Source organism: Anser cygnoides, chromosome 38 (assembly GCF_040182565.1).
Source record: "Anser cygnoides isolate HZ-2024a breed goose chromosome 38, Taihu_goose_T2T_genome, whole genome shotgun sequence".
NCBI classification, from domain to species: Eukaryota; Metazoa; Chordata; class Aves; order Anseriformes; family Anatidae; genus Anser; species Anser cygnoides.
In genome coordinates this window covers 130,247-143,277 of record NC_089910.1, presented here as the reverse complement: position 1 = coordinate 143,277, position 13,031 = coordinate 130,247, and the positions used below count along the sequence as shown (strand labels likewise).

At 62.2% G+C, this 13,031-nt stretch overlaps 2 protein-coding genes across 2 annotated transcripts; both read right to left on the bottom strand.

Annotated features, from left to right (window-relative positions):
- Window positions 1-951: 951 nt before the first annotated feature.
- On the bottom strand, window positions 952-8,099 carry LOC136788493 (antigen WC1.1-like). The gene is made up of 13 exons (XM_066987047.1): window positions 7,580-8,099; window positions 7,050-7,362; window positions 6,615-6,941; window positions 6,219-6,533; window positions 5,753-6,093; window positions 5,250-5,283; window positions 4,854-5,162; window positions 4,385-4,420; window positions 3,967-4,107; window positions 3,200-3,295; window positions 2,729-2,809; window positions 2,356-2,511; window positions 952-2,135 (listed from the first exon to the last, which is right to left on the bottom strand). The coding sequence occupies exons 1-13, from the start codon at window positions 7,967-7,969 to the stop codon at window positions 1,879-1,881; spliced, it is 2,796 nt and encodes a 931-aa protein (XP_066843148.1). The 5' UTR covers window positions 7,970-8,099; the 3' UTR covers window positions 952-1,878.
- Window positions 8,100-9,838: 1,739 nt separating this feature from the next.
- On the bottom strand, window positions 9,839-12,257 carry LOC136788499 (scavenger receptor cysteine-rich domain-containing protein SCART1-like). Its single transcript, XM_066987053.1, is given in 5 exon segments — window positions 9,839-10,383; window positions 10,508-10,813; window positions 10,816-11,229; window positions 11,338-11,652; window positions 11,879-12,257. Coding segments are annotated over 5 exon segments (1,959 nt in total).
- Between the last annotated feature and the right edge of the window lie 774 nt (window positions 12,258-13,031).

The window sequence follows — 13,031 nt, the reverse complement described above, 5'->3', positions numbered from 1 at the left end:
ATGACAAAGAGGTGATTGGTGACAGCCAACATGTCTTCACTAAGGGCAGATCGTGCCTGACAAATCTGTTGGCCTACTGCAATAAGGTTACATTGTTTGTGGGTAAGAGAAGAGTAACTGACGCCATCTACCTGAGTTGTGCAAAGTATTTGACACATCCTATGTGGCATTCCTGTCTCTAAACTGGAGAGACATGGATCTGACAGTTGTCCACTCAGTGGATATAAGGAATTGTCTGGATGGTCACACTCAAAGGGTTGTGGTCAACAGACCAATGTCCAAATGGAGATCAGTTACAAAAGGTGTTCTTCAGGGGTTGGTACTGGGACCGGCACTATTTCACATCTTTGTTGGTGACATGGGCAGTGGGATCAAGTGCACCCTCAGCAAATTTGCTGATGACAGCAAGCAGTGTGGTGAGGTTGACATGCTGGAGGGAAGGGGTGTCATCTAGAGGGGCCATGACAGGCTTGAGAGGTGGGCCTGTGTGAAACCCATGAACTTCAACAAGGCTGAGTGTAAAGTCCCACACATGGGTTGAAGCAGTCCTGTGCATAAATACAAGCTGGGTGGAGAAGGGAGTGAGAGCAGCCTCGTGGAGAGGATCCTGGGGGTGTTGGTGCTTGAAAAACTCAACACGAACAGGCAATATGCACTTGTAGCCCTGAAAGCAAAATCCTGGACTGCATCAGAATAAGCATAGCCAGCAGGTCAGGGGAGGTGATTCTCACGCTCTCTTCTGCACTTGTGAGACCCCACTTAAAATACTGTGTTCAACTCTGGGGCCCCCAACATGAGAAAGACATGAACATGTTGGAGAAAGTCCGGAGGATGGCCACAAAAACGGTAAGAGGGCTGGAGCATCTCTCCTATGAAGAGGGAGAAGTGGGGAATTAAGAACAGAAGGCCCTGGGAAGAACTTAGAGTAACCTTCCAGTAGCTACAGGGGGCCTAAAGGAAAGCTGGAGAGGCAATTTATTAGAGGATGTAGTAATAGGACAAGGGGTAATGGCTTTAAACTCAAAGAAGGTAGATTGAAATTAGATATTCAGAAGAAATCATTTACTCTGAGGGTGGTGCGGCACTGGAGCAGGTTGCCCAGAAAGGTTGTCGGATAGTGCCCCATCCCTGGAAGCCTTCAAGGCCAGGCTGGATGGGGCTTTGAGCAACCTGATTTTGAGGAAGGTGTCCCTGACACAGCCAGGACAGCTGACCCAAAGGGATTAAACAGATGTTCCAGACCATCCAGCAGCCCCTGCAGCCCACCACCCCACTACCAAAAGCATCTCTCAGCCTGCAGCAGAGGAGTCTGCTGGGGAAGAGCTGGGGAGGACCTACCAGCAGGATCAGGGAGGGCAGTTTGGGTGCCAATTCCTGCCCAGGGGTCCAACCCTTCTCTCCACTTAGATCCTGCAAGAGAGGTTACTCTGTCTGTGGGTGCTGGGCAGGCATCCTTGGGCTCCCTGGGGGCCCAAGGCTGTAGAAGATGGGTGCTACCAGCGAGTACATCATGAGGCATCACACAGAGCCACTTTTGCTGGAAACTGCCTGTGGCTGGCGGGATGGAAATGTCTCCGTCAGCAGGAATATTGTCCAGGGACTGGGGGTTCTGGCATCCCCCCAGCCAGACCCCTATCCCGTTGGTCCCAAGACATGCCCGTTCCCCACGATTACAGCTTTGAGCTCTACTCCAATTGGTTAACCTCAGAGAGACACCCCGACACCTGGGCAAGGAAGCACTGGATGTGGGGGAAAGCCCCCAGAGGGTTTTAATATTAACATTTGCCAACACACAGCATAAAAACAGAGGAATACCAAGAGGGGAAATACCCATGTGTGTCTGCTACCTGCTGGAAAAGGGAGACCGTTCCCTGGGGCTCACAGCTCTCCCAGTGGCACTGAGCTCTCCTCCCTCCTGGCTGCACCCAGCTGCTCGGCAGGGCTGGGCTCTGCTGGCCTGGGGCTCTGGGACCCTTGTGCATGGGGCTCCAGTGTCACATCCTGGGTGTCCTCGTGGGGACATGCCAGAGACACCTCTTCAGCGTCGTCATAGCCCATGCGTCCCAGAAAAGGGGACGAGGTGTCTCCCTCAGCTCCAGGGTCCCCAGCACTTCTCTGGGAGCGCAGGCTTCCCCCTGTAAGCATCAAGGCAGGCTGCTGTGGTTGGGTCTGTAGGGTGCCCCTCGGGGCTGTACATCACCTTCCTCCTCCTCGCCAGCTCTGAGACATTCAGGCCCCCGGAAATATCCCAGGGCAGGTTCTCCATGTCGGGTGATCAGGCTCTCGATACAGCATGGACCTGTCTGGCCCTGGGGTTGTCACCTAGGAAGCGGCAGCGCTGCATTGCCCTCTCACCTGTGGCTGCATCCCTGGGCCCATCTCCTTCCTCTGGTATCCTGGGCACTTCCCAGTCCCCCTGCCCAGGGACAGGATCCTCCCCAGGGTCAGACACCTCCCCAGCATCATCGTAGCCATCTGCTGGGTCACCTCCGGGCAGGACAGGGACATCTGAAACGATAGTAGGTGGTGGCAGTGAGAAGGGATGTCGTGCAGAGCAGAGGATGGGAGGGTGTGCGGGGTCACAGGGCTGACATGCTGCTGGTGTCAGGGCCAAAGCAGAGCCCTCGTCCTTCCAGCTCTGATGATGGCACTCAGTGGCACCGCTGTCTGTCGGTCTGCAGGCAGGAGACATGGAGCTCTTTCTCCCCCCACCCCAGCTCTGATCCCTGGGGTGGCTCCAGACCATCCTCCTCCTCACTGTGCCTGGGGTAGGGCTGCAGCTGGGTCAGGGACGCCTCTGAAGAGGAGCCTGCAGAGAGCTGGGTGCTCTGGGATGAGCCCTTCTGCCCTGACTTGTGGTCAGCACTGCTGTGGATGGGCACCGTTGGGAGGAGACCAGTTCCCTTGGCATGAGGCATTTTTCAGAGAGGCTCCCAGACCTGCCCTAAGACAGCCCCTTCACTCAGCCCTTGGCTGTGCCCTGGGTGCAGGGCTAAGCAGAGGAGGGCTGTCCCCTCTGGGATGGGCAGAGCTGGTGGGGAGGAAGCTCCTCTGTGGGGACCAGCACCTGGATGCTCTCCCACAGAAATGAAAGCCCCGGCATTTCAGGGACCATGGGCAGGAGCTGCAGGGCACAGCCCTGGTCTGGGGCAGGGAGAAAGGGCCCTGCAGATGTGCCCCCTCAGGGACCTGCACCCACCTGAGAGACTGAACCTTGGCTGCTTCTCCCATGTCAGGCTGTAAGCGATCTCCTCGTACACGGCCTCAGGGAAGGGCTCCCCAGTTCTCCCAGAGCCTGGGGACAGAGGCAGGGCTGGTCTGGGGATGGGCAGAGAGGGACAGGACCCCACTGGGCTCCCCCAGCCCCATTCCCTGGGCCAGCACAGGGCTGTCCCCACAGCACAGCCCCACTGTGTTGTGTTGGCACTGCAGCCACAACCCCAGGGAGGGCAGCATCCCCATGGAGATGGTCTGGGGCAGCGTCAGCCTCGCACCATCCTTCTGGAGACAGCCCTTGTGCCGCTTTGTTCCCGGGGTCACGTCCCAGTGCAGACCCTGCACCAGCTCCTGCATTTCCCCTCCCCATGGAGCTGCTCCATCTCTGCCCCATGCGTCAATAGCACAGCCCGTGCCCTGTTGGGGGGTGGCTGGAACCACAGTGATGGACCCTGCTGCCCCACGCTCCTCCTGCCAGTGCTGCCCAGAGCACTGCCAGCAGTGCATCCTCCCCGTCTCCCCCAGCCCAGCTCTCACATTTCTCTTCTCACCCCAGGACTGATGCCCCAGGGTCTGGGCTCTCTCCACCCCTTGCTGCTAGTGCCCCATGGTCTGTCAGTCAGTGGGGCAGCACATGGGGCAGGAGGCAGCACATAGCTCTGTTTCTGTGCCCCAGGACACCAACACCCCCAACACACCCAGCCCTTCCAGGAGGCATCTCCCCACCAGGACCACTGGGGAAAGACCCACCTCTGTGCCGAGCCCTGGCGCTTCGCACCTGCCCAGCCAGGAGGGCCAGGAGCAGGCAGAGGAGGGCCCCCAGGATGATGCAGATGATGACAGGCACCGAGAGTCTCTCACTGGTGGTGGTCAGACGGCCCCTGGGGGGAACTGCATGGGCAGGAACATGGCAGGGGCACCATCAGGCAAGGGAGAGGTTGGGGGCAGGACATGCCACTCCTGACCACACAAGGCAGCAGGGGTGGCAGGTGCTGGGGGGAAAGGGCTGGGTGATGGGGCAGCTCCCACCCTGCTGGGTACATCACAGACTTCCCCCAGATCCCTCGATTTCCTGAGAGTCTCAGAGCCCAGCAGGGAGCCCCTTCCCCAGGCTGTGGGTCACAGCCTGGCCATGGGCAGACCCAGCCCCAGGGGAAGAAAAACTTACCTGCTCGTGGGGGGGGTGTTGCTGTCCTGGGTGCAGCTGCAGGGGAGCAGAAGGAGAGCCAGGCTGAGAGGCTGGGGCTGCGGTACCAGGCAGCCTCCCTGGCAGACGGCCCCCAACATGTGCCACCTGAATTTTCCCTCCTGCGGGGCTGGGCAGGGTGGCAGGGACAGGGCACAGCACCACTGCTCTCGGCTGCTCACAGGAATGTGCAGGCAGCCCAGGGGATGTGCGGGGACATCCAGCCCCACAGAGGCTGCTCCCCACCCACCACCAGCCTCCCACTCTGCAGGGACACCCTTGCTCGGGCCCGCACTGGGGACTCGGATGTCCCCAGGGTGCAGGGCCAGGCAGAGAGGGGCTGTCCCCTCTGGGATGGGCAGAGCTGGTGGGGAGGAAGCTCCAGCATTGGAGACGCCCAAGCCAGCTCTTTGCCAAGCCCCCAGCGATGTCTCCCAGCCCCACTGCTCACCTGAGCAATGCACAGCCGCATCTGCCTTATGCTGGCAGGCACCGCTGTCCCCTGGCTGGGCCCAGCAGTCCTGCAGAGACAGCTCCGTTCCCCCGCACTCCATCAGCCAGATGGGGCCCGTCCCCTCTCCAGCAGCAGCCTGGCCCAGGGCATAGACCGCGGGGCCACAGCCCAGCTGCCTGCATGCCACCTGGGCATCCCGCATGTCCCAGGCATTGTCACACAGCGTCCCCCAGGCGCCGCGCTGCCAGACCTCCACTCTGCCCGAGCAGCCGTCCTCGCCTCCCACGGTGCGGATCTTCTCCCTGTCTGGGGAGGCAGCGACCTCCCATTGCACCGGGACAGCTGGGACAGCCCTGCCAGGTGAGGGGGGGACACGCAGGGGCAGCTCCCTACCTGTGCACGTCGTGGAGTTGGGGCATGCAGCCACCTGTGGCCTGTCTGTCCATGTCCCAAAGGAAAGAGAAGTTGGGCTGAAGGGATTGCTTTGGGGGTCGTGCAGAAGAGAGCAGGGCTGACCTCTGCTCGCACGTCCCCATGCTGCCTGGGTCAGGGCAGCAGCAGAACCCCGTTCATTCAGGGGACACAAACGTCACTGAAGGGGGACCTGAATGCGCATTCCCACAGGGTCCCTGGTTCACAGAGCAGCAGGAGGCTGTCCGTGGATGGAGGACTCCTGCAAGCCCTGCATGGTCTCCTCTGAGACCTTGCCTGGAGATGCCTCTGTATCCCCCAGGGGCTGCTGGCAACCCGGCTGTTAACTGCTGCTGGTGCACGCGGGTGGCTCTGAGACCTGAAGTCACCTTTGTGCCACCAGCAGCAACAGCATCTAATGCAGGAAGTCAAAGCCCCTCTGGGTTCCTTCTCTGCATTTGACCATACCCAGTGGGGAGCAGGACCTGGTGCCCTGATGGCTCAGATTTACCATTGCAGGTGATGTGGGCCTCTTCTCGGAGGTCATAACACGACTGCGGATGCCAGGGAGCAGAGGGACACTGCCAGAAGGAGCTGTTGCTCTTCCCACACTCCACATGATCCAGCCACGTGGTGCCAGAAAGCTTGGCATAGATTGAGGTTGTTTCCAGCTGCCCTCTGCCCCCACAGCCCAGCTCCTTGCACACCAGCGACACTGTCTCGGTAGTCATCGAGTTGGAGCAAACGCTGCCCCACGTCCCGTTGTAGAAAACCTGCAGGCGCCCGGAGCAGCCGTCGCTGTTCCCCAGCCTCAGGGCCATGAACTCTGGAAGGAGGAAAGGTCGCAAGGATGGTCTTGGACATCAGCCACTGACATCCTTGGCTCTAACTGGCTCTACCCTTACTCCAGTCTCATTGTCCCCAGCTCCCAGCCCCACTCCCAGCACAGACCTGAGCAGATGACTCCCACGTCCTCCTTGTGCCCGCAGTCGTGCTGCCCCCAGGCCTCAGCAGGGCAGTCCCAGAGAGCAGCTTCGGCCCCGGAGCAGTTGACGCCATCCAGCCAGATCTGCCCGGAGCCCTCCCCGAACCGAGCAGAGCTGGCTGCCTCCACGGCCCCTCCACAGCCCAGCTGGCGGCAAACGACGCTGGCATCGGCCAGGTCCCAGGCGTCGTCGCAGACGGTGCCCCAGCGCCCCTGGTAGTAGATCTCCACTCTCCCGGCACAGCGCCCAGACCCGTCTGCCAGCCGGACCCGCCGGCTCCCTGCAGCGGGGAGAAGCCCCGGCCGTCAGGGGCTGGCTGCCTGCCCAGCCCCACACCTGGGGGACATGAACCACCACTCACCCCGGCACACGGCCCCCACGTCCTCCATGATTCCTGCTGAGGGTGGGCTCTCGGGCAGGGAGGTGTTGCAGAGGCTCAGGTCAGCCTCATGCCCTGTGCACCGCACCCCGTGCAGCCCCACGGGGCCCAGCCCTCGCTCGGCCCTCACAGGGGTGTAGGCTGCCTCTGCCTCTCCGCACTGCAGCTGCCGGCACACCACGCTGGCCTCCTGCATGTCCCACTGCTCATCCAGGACTCTGCCCCACGTCCCGTGCTGGAAGACCTCCACGCGCCCGTCGCACCGGCTCCCTCCGCCCACCAGCCGCAGGGACATGGGGCGAGCCGGGCCTGGTGAGAGCAGAAATTCAGCCAGGCGCTGCCATGGGGTCCACAGCTCTGAGTGGCCGTGTCACACACCAGGGGCAAATGGGCTTTGCAGCACTGCCCAGCACTCACCTGAGCAAATGACAGCAGCAGCGTTCTCGTGGGAGCACTGCGAGGCCCCCAGGGCAGTCACCGGGCACTGCCCCAGGTGGGCTTCAGTCCCGTCACAGTGGAACGAGTCTCTCCAGACGGGGCCGGTTCCTCTCCCAAAATGCCCTCCTCTAGGAATGGACTCAGCAAAGCCACAGCCGAGGTGCCGACAGAGAACATGGGCATCCGAGAGGTCCCAGCGGGAGGCACAGAGGGTCCCCCACGTCCCCAGCACCTTGACCTCCACCCTGCCCGCACACGCTGTGCTGCCGTTCACCAGCCTGAACCCTGTGTACTCAAGGACAAAGGAGGGTGAGGGAGGTTGCATTTGTGCTCCTAATCCCACAGGAGCTGCAGGAGAGGCCAAAGGGACAACGTGCCTTTCTCCTCCTGCAGCACTCTTTCAGGGCTGCAGACCACCACCTCCCCCCAACTGTCCCCCACCCAGCACAGCCCAGTGCCCACCCTGCTCTCCTGCCCCCACCACAGACCCCGTGGGCACCATCCCACACCGAGTCCTTACGTGTGCAGGTGACATGAGTGCTGTTGCCGTGGGTGCAGGGCTGGTCCCTGGGGGCCCCCCAGGGGCAGAAGAGGATGGTGGATTCATTCCCCACACACTGCAGCTCTCTGTCCCAGACAGGACCAGCCCCTTCTCCCAGGTGAGCTGCCCCATGCACGGACAGGGCTGTGCCACACTGCAGCTCCCTGCAGACCACCTCAGCAGCTTTGGCACCAAAGTGGGAGTCACAGACATCTTTCCACTGGTCCCTGTCGTAGACCTCCACACTTCCTGAGCAGGGGCTGTCCCCTCCGACCAGCCGGACAAATCCTGGAGCAACCAAGGAGACCTGTGAGTTCCCAGAGCCCTCTGGCACTTCCGTGCCCACCTCCCACCTCATCCCTAAGGTGGCCACATGCAGAGCCCCACGGCCAGCCCAGCAGCTCTCAGTGGGTGCCAATGGCACAAACAGCTTAGGCAGCCCTGCTGCTCCTCAGAAACCAGCCCAGCACCCATGGGCTGCCCTCTCTCCCAAGCCCCCAGCCGCAGGCATCACTCAGGGAAACTGCTGCTGCCCGGAGCCCCTGGGCTGACCAGCACCGGGCCCAGCACAGCAGCACCCGCAGCATGTGGGCCCAGGGAAATGGGCCCAGGCACTGGGGGCTGCTGCAGCCTGCTCTGCCCCACCGGGCTCATGCCAGGCTGAGGAACCCCTTGGAGCTGCCAGAAAAGCCCCCTGTTCCCAGGGGCTGCTGGGGCTCTTGGGGAGCTGCTGTTAGATGGGGCACATCTGGGGAGCAATTAAAGGGGGGGTCCTCAGGCAGGGATGGAGTGTGGTGCCAGGTATGCACGTCCCCAGCCACCAGCTGGGCAGAGGGCAGGAGAGCAGGCAGAGAGCAGTCCTGGGCTGACACGAGCTCCCGGTGCAAAGGCAGGCACCGAGGAGAGCCAGGAGGTGCTGGCACAGCCCCTGGGGCACAGGGCAGGCAGGAGACGCTGGGCAGTAGGTCAGCACGGCCTGGAGGGGCTGTGTCCCTTGGAGCTGGCTCTCATGGTGTGACCCTGGGACACGAACTAGGTGCCGCTTGCCACCTTGCTCCTCTGCTCAAGCCCAGTGCTCCTGCCCTCTGAGCAGCCCCCCTGCTTTGGCCGAGGTTCTCTTGTCTGACGGGGGTACAACCCAAAGGTCCTGGGCCATTGCACGCCCTTCCCTGAGGCTGCTGGTGGCTGGGGGAGTTGCTCTAGATTCCCCTGGCATAGGGACCAGCCTGCCAGACAGGGCCTGGGTGAATGGGAGGAGAAAGATGGGAACCAGCCAGCACAATGGGGAAGGGTGGGGGCTTTCCTCTCCCAGCCCTGGGCACCTCCCCAGGGTTGGCTGCTCCAGCTTCAGGGCCAGGCTGGGTGCGCTCCCACTGGGCTTTCCCCAGGGATAAGGGACACCAGCAGTGACAGACCCAGCTCAGAGTGCAACTTGACACCCAGAGCCATGTTCTGGTGTCCACTTGTTGCTTCCTGAGGTCACAGCCAGGTCCCTTAGAAGTGTCCTCGTCCCAGAGGTAGGGAACAAGTTCAGTCCTTACCTGAACATGTCACTCCAGCGTCCTCCCCGTGATCGCAGTCTGTTTGACCCCATCCATTGTGTGCAGTCAGACAGGGCAGACTCAGTGCCATTACAGTGAACATCATCCATCCAAATGGAACCAGATCCTGGCCCAAAGTGTGCTTTCTGAAGAGCTTCAAGAGCAACCCCACAGTCCAGCTGCCTACAAACCACTGCAGCATCGGACATGTCCCAGTGGTCATCGCACACGGTCCCCCACTGGCCCTGGTGTTTCACCTCCACTCTCCCAGCACAGCGCCTGCCGCCATCTGCCAGCCTCACCTCCACAGACCCTTCAAACACCAACACAGGAAGGGTCAGGAGAGCTTCGAGCCCCACACTGCGGGTCTGTGAGTGCCCCCTTGCCCAGGCAGACTCACAGTTCCTAGGGTGGGAGCCCTGTCCCCACGGACTGTCACTGGGGTGTTGGGGGGGTCCTTCCTCTGCCCATGGGCTGCACTGGTCTGGGAGTGCCCAGCTCTATCCCTCCTGGGCCATTTGCTGCCCACAGCCCTCATAACCCTCTCTTTCCCTCCCAGTGGCCCCTTGCCCCTGCCCATGCCCATCCACACACCACCCCCAGCCCTGCACAGGGCTCCCACTCCTCCCCTGACCAGCACCCCCTGAAAAGCCCTATGAAGCTAGGCCCCTACTTCCTCCTGTCCATCACCTGCCCCAGGCACCTCTCAAATGCACCAAAACCCCAGAGGTTACTGGCAGCCCACCTGTTGACTGCTGCTGGTGGACATGGGTGGCTCTGAGAGCTGAAGTCACCTTTGTGCCACCAGCAGCAACAGCATCTAATGCAGGAAGACAAAGCCCCTCTGGGTTCCTTCTCTGCATTTGGCCACATCCAGTGGGGAGCAGGACTTGGTGCCCTGATGGCTCAGATTTACCATTGCAGGTGATGTGGGTCTCTTCTCGGAGGTCATAACACGACTGCGGATGCCAGGGAGCAGAGGGACACTGCCAGAAGGAGCTGTTGCTCTTCCCACACTCCACATGATCCAGCCACACGGTGCCAGACTGCTTGGCATAGTTTGAGGTGATTTCCTGGTACCGTTCATTCCCACAGCCCAGCTCCTTGCACACCAGCGACACCGTCTCGGTAGTCATCGAGTTGGAGCAAACGCTGCCCCACGTCCCGTTGTAGAAAACCTGCAGGCGCCCGGAGCAGCCGTCGCTGTTCTCCAGCCTCAGGGCCATGAACTCTGGAAGGAGGAAAGGCCCCAGCAATGTCCTTGGATGTCAGCCACTGATGGCCTTGGCCCTAACTGGCTCTGCCCTCACCACAGCCTCACCGGCCCTGCTCCCAGCTCCACTCCCAGCACAGACCTGAGCAGACAACTCCCACGTCCTCCTTGTGCCCACAGTCGTGCTGCCCCCAGGCCTCAGCAGGGCAGTCCCAGAGAGCAGCTTCGGCCCCGGAGCAGTTGACGCCATCCAGCCAGATCTGCCCGGAGCCCTCCCCGAACCGAGCAGAGCTGGCTGCCTCCAGGGCCCCTCCACAGCCCAGCTGGCGGCAAACGACGCTGGCATCGGCCAGGTCCCAGGCGCCGTCGCAGACGGTGCCCCAGCGCCCCTGGTAGTAGATCTCCACTCTCCCGGCACAGCGCCCAGACCCGTCTGCCAGCCGGACCCGCCGGCTCCCTGCAGCGGAGAGAAGCCCCAGCGATCAGGGGCTGGCTGCCTGCTAAGCCCACACCTGGAGGACATGAACCACCACTCACCCCGGCACACGGCCCCCACGTCCTCCATGATTCCTGCTGAGGGTGGGCTCTCAGGCAGGGAGGTGTTGCAGAGGCTCAGGTTATTCTCATGCCCTGTGCACTGCACCCCGTGCAGCCCCACGGGGCCCAGCCCTCGCTCGGCTCTCGCGGGGGTGTAGGCTGCCTCTGCCTCTCCGCACTGCAGCTGCCGGCACACCACGCTGGCCTCCTGCATGTCCCACTGCTCATCCAGGACTCTGCCCCACGTCCCGTGCTGGAAGACCTCCACGCGCCCGTCGCACCGGCTCCCTCCGCCCACCAGCCGCAGGGACATGGGGCGAGCCGCGCCTGGTGAGAGGAGAAATTCAGCCAGGCGCTGCCATGGGGTCCCCAGCTCTGGGTGGCCGTGTCACACACCAGGGGCAAATGGGCTTTGCAGCACTGCCCAGCACTCACCTGAGCAAATGACAGCAGCAGCGTTCTCGTGGGAGCACGGCGAGGCCCCCAGGGCAGTCACCGGGCACTGCCCCAGGTGGGCTTCAGTCCCGTCACAGTGGAACGAGTCTCTCCAGACGGGGCCGCTTCCTCTCCCAAAATGCCCTCCTCCAGGAATGGACTCAGCAAAGCCACAGCCGAGGTGCCGACAGAGAACGTGGGCGTCCGAGAGGTCCCAGCGGGATGCACAGAGGGTCCCCCACGTCCCCAGCACCTCGACCTCCACCCTGCCCGCACACGCCGTGCTGCCATTCACCAGCCTGAACCCTGTGTACTCTGGGGACAAAGGAGGGTGAGAGAGGCCACATTTGTGCTTTTGCTCCCTCAGGAGCTGCAGGAGAGGCCAAAGGGACAACGTGCCTTTCTCCTCCTGCAGCACTCTTTCAGGGCTGCAGACCACCACCTCACCCCACCTGCCCCCCACCCAGCACAGCCCAGTGCCCACCCTGCTCTCCTGCCCCCACCACAGACCCCATCTGTACCATCGCACCCCAGTCCTTACGTGTGCAGGTGACATGAGTGCTGTTGCCGTGGGTGCAGGGCTGGTCCCTGGGGGCCCCCCAGGGGCAGAAGAGGATGGTGGATTCATTCCCCACACACTGCAGCTCTCTGTCCCAGACAGGACCAGCCCCTTCTCCCAGGTGAGCTGCCCCATGCACGGACAGGGCTGTGCCACACTGCAGCTCCCTGCAGATGACCTCGGCAGCTTTGGCACCAAAGTAGGAGTCACAGACAGCTTTCCACTGGTCCCTGTCGTAGACCTCCACAGTTCCTGAGCAGGGGCTGTCCCCTCCGACCAGCCGGACAAATCCTGGAGCAACCAAGGAGACCTGTGAGGTCCCAGAGCCCTCTGGCACTTCCGTGCCCACCTCCCACCTCATCCCTAAGGCAGCCACATGCAGAGCCCCACGGCCAGCCCAGCAGCTCTGAGGGGGTGCCGATGGCACAAACATGTCAGGCCCCCCCTGCTGCTCCTCAGAAACCAGCCCAGCACCCATGGGCTGCCCTCTCTCCCAAGCCCCCAGCCGCAGGCATCACTCAGGGAAACTGCTGCTGCCCGGAGCCCCTGGGCTGACCAGCACCGGGCCCAGCACTGCAGCACCTGCAGCATGTGGGCCCAGGGAAATGGGCCCAGGCACTGGGAGCTGCTGCAGCCTGCTCTGCCCCACCGGGCTCATGCCAGGCTGAGGAACCCCTTGGAGCTGCCAGAAAAGCCCCCTGTTCCCAGGGGCTGCTGGGGCTCTTGGGGAGCTGCTGTTAGATGGGGCACATCTGGGGAGCAGGTAAAGGGGGGTCCTCAGGCAGGGACAGAGTGTGGTATCAGGTATGCACGTCCCCAGCCACCAGCCAGACATGGGGCAAAAGAGCAGGCAGAGAGCAGTCCTGGGCTGACACAAGCTCCCGGAGCAAAGGCAGGCACCGAGGAGAGCCAGGAGGTGCTGGCACAGCTCCCGGGGCACAGGGCAGGCAGGAGACACTGGGCAGTGGGTCAGCATGGCCTGGAGGGGTTGTGTCTCCAGGGACTGGCTCTCATGGGGTAACCCTGGGACAGGAACAAGGTGCCACTTTCCACCCTGCTCCTCTGCTCAAGCCCAGTGTTCCTGCCCTCTGAGCAGCCCCCCTGCTTTGGCCGAGGTTCTCTTGTCTGCTGGGGG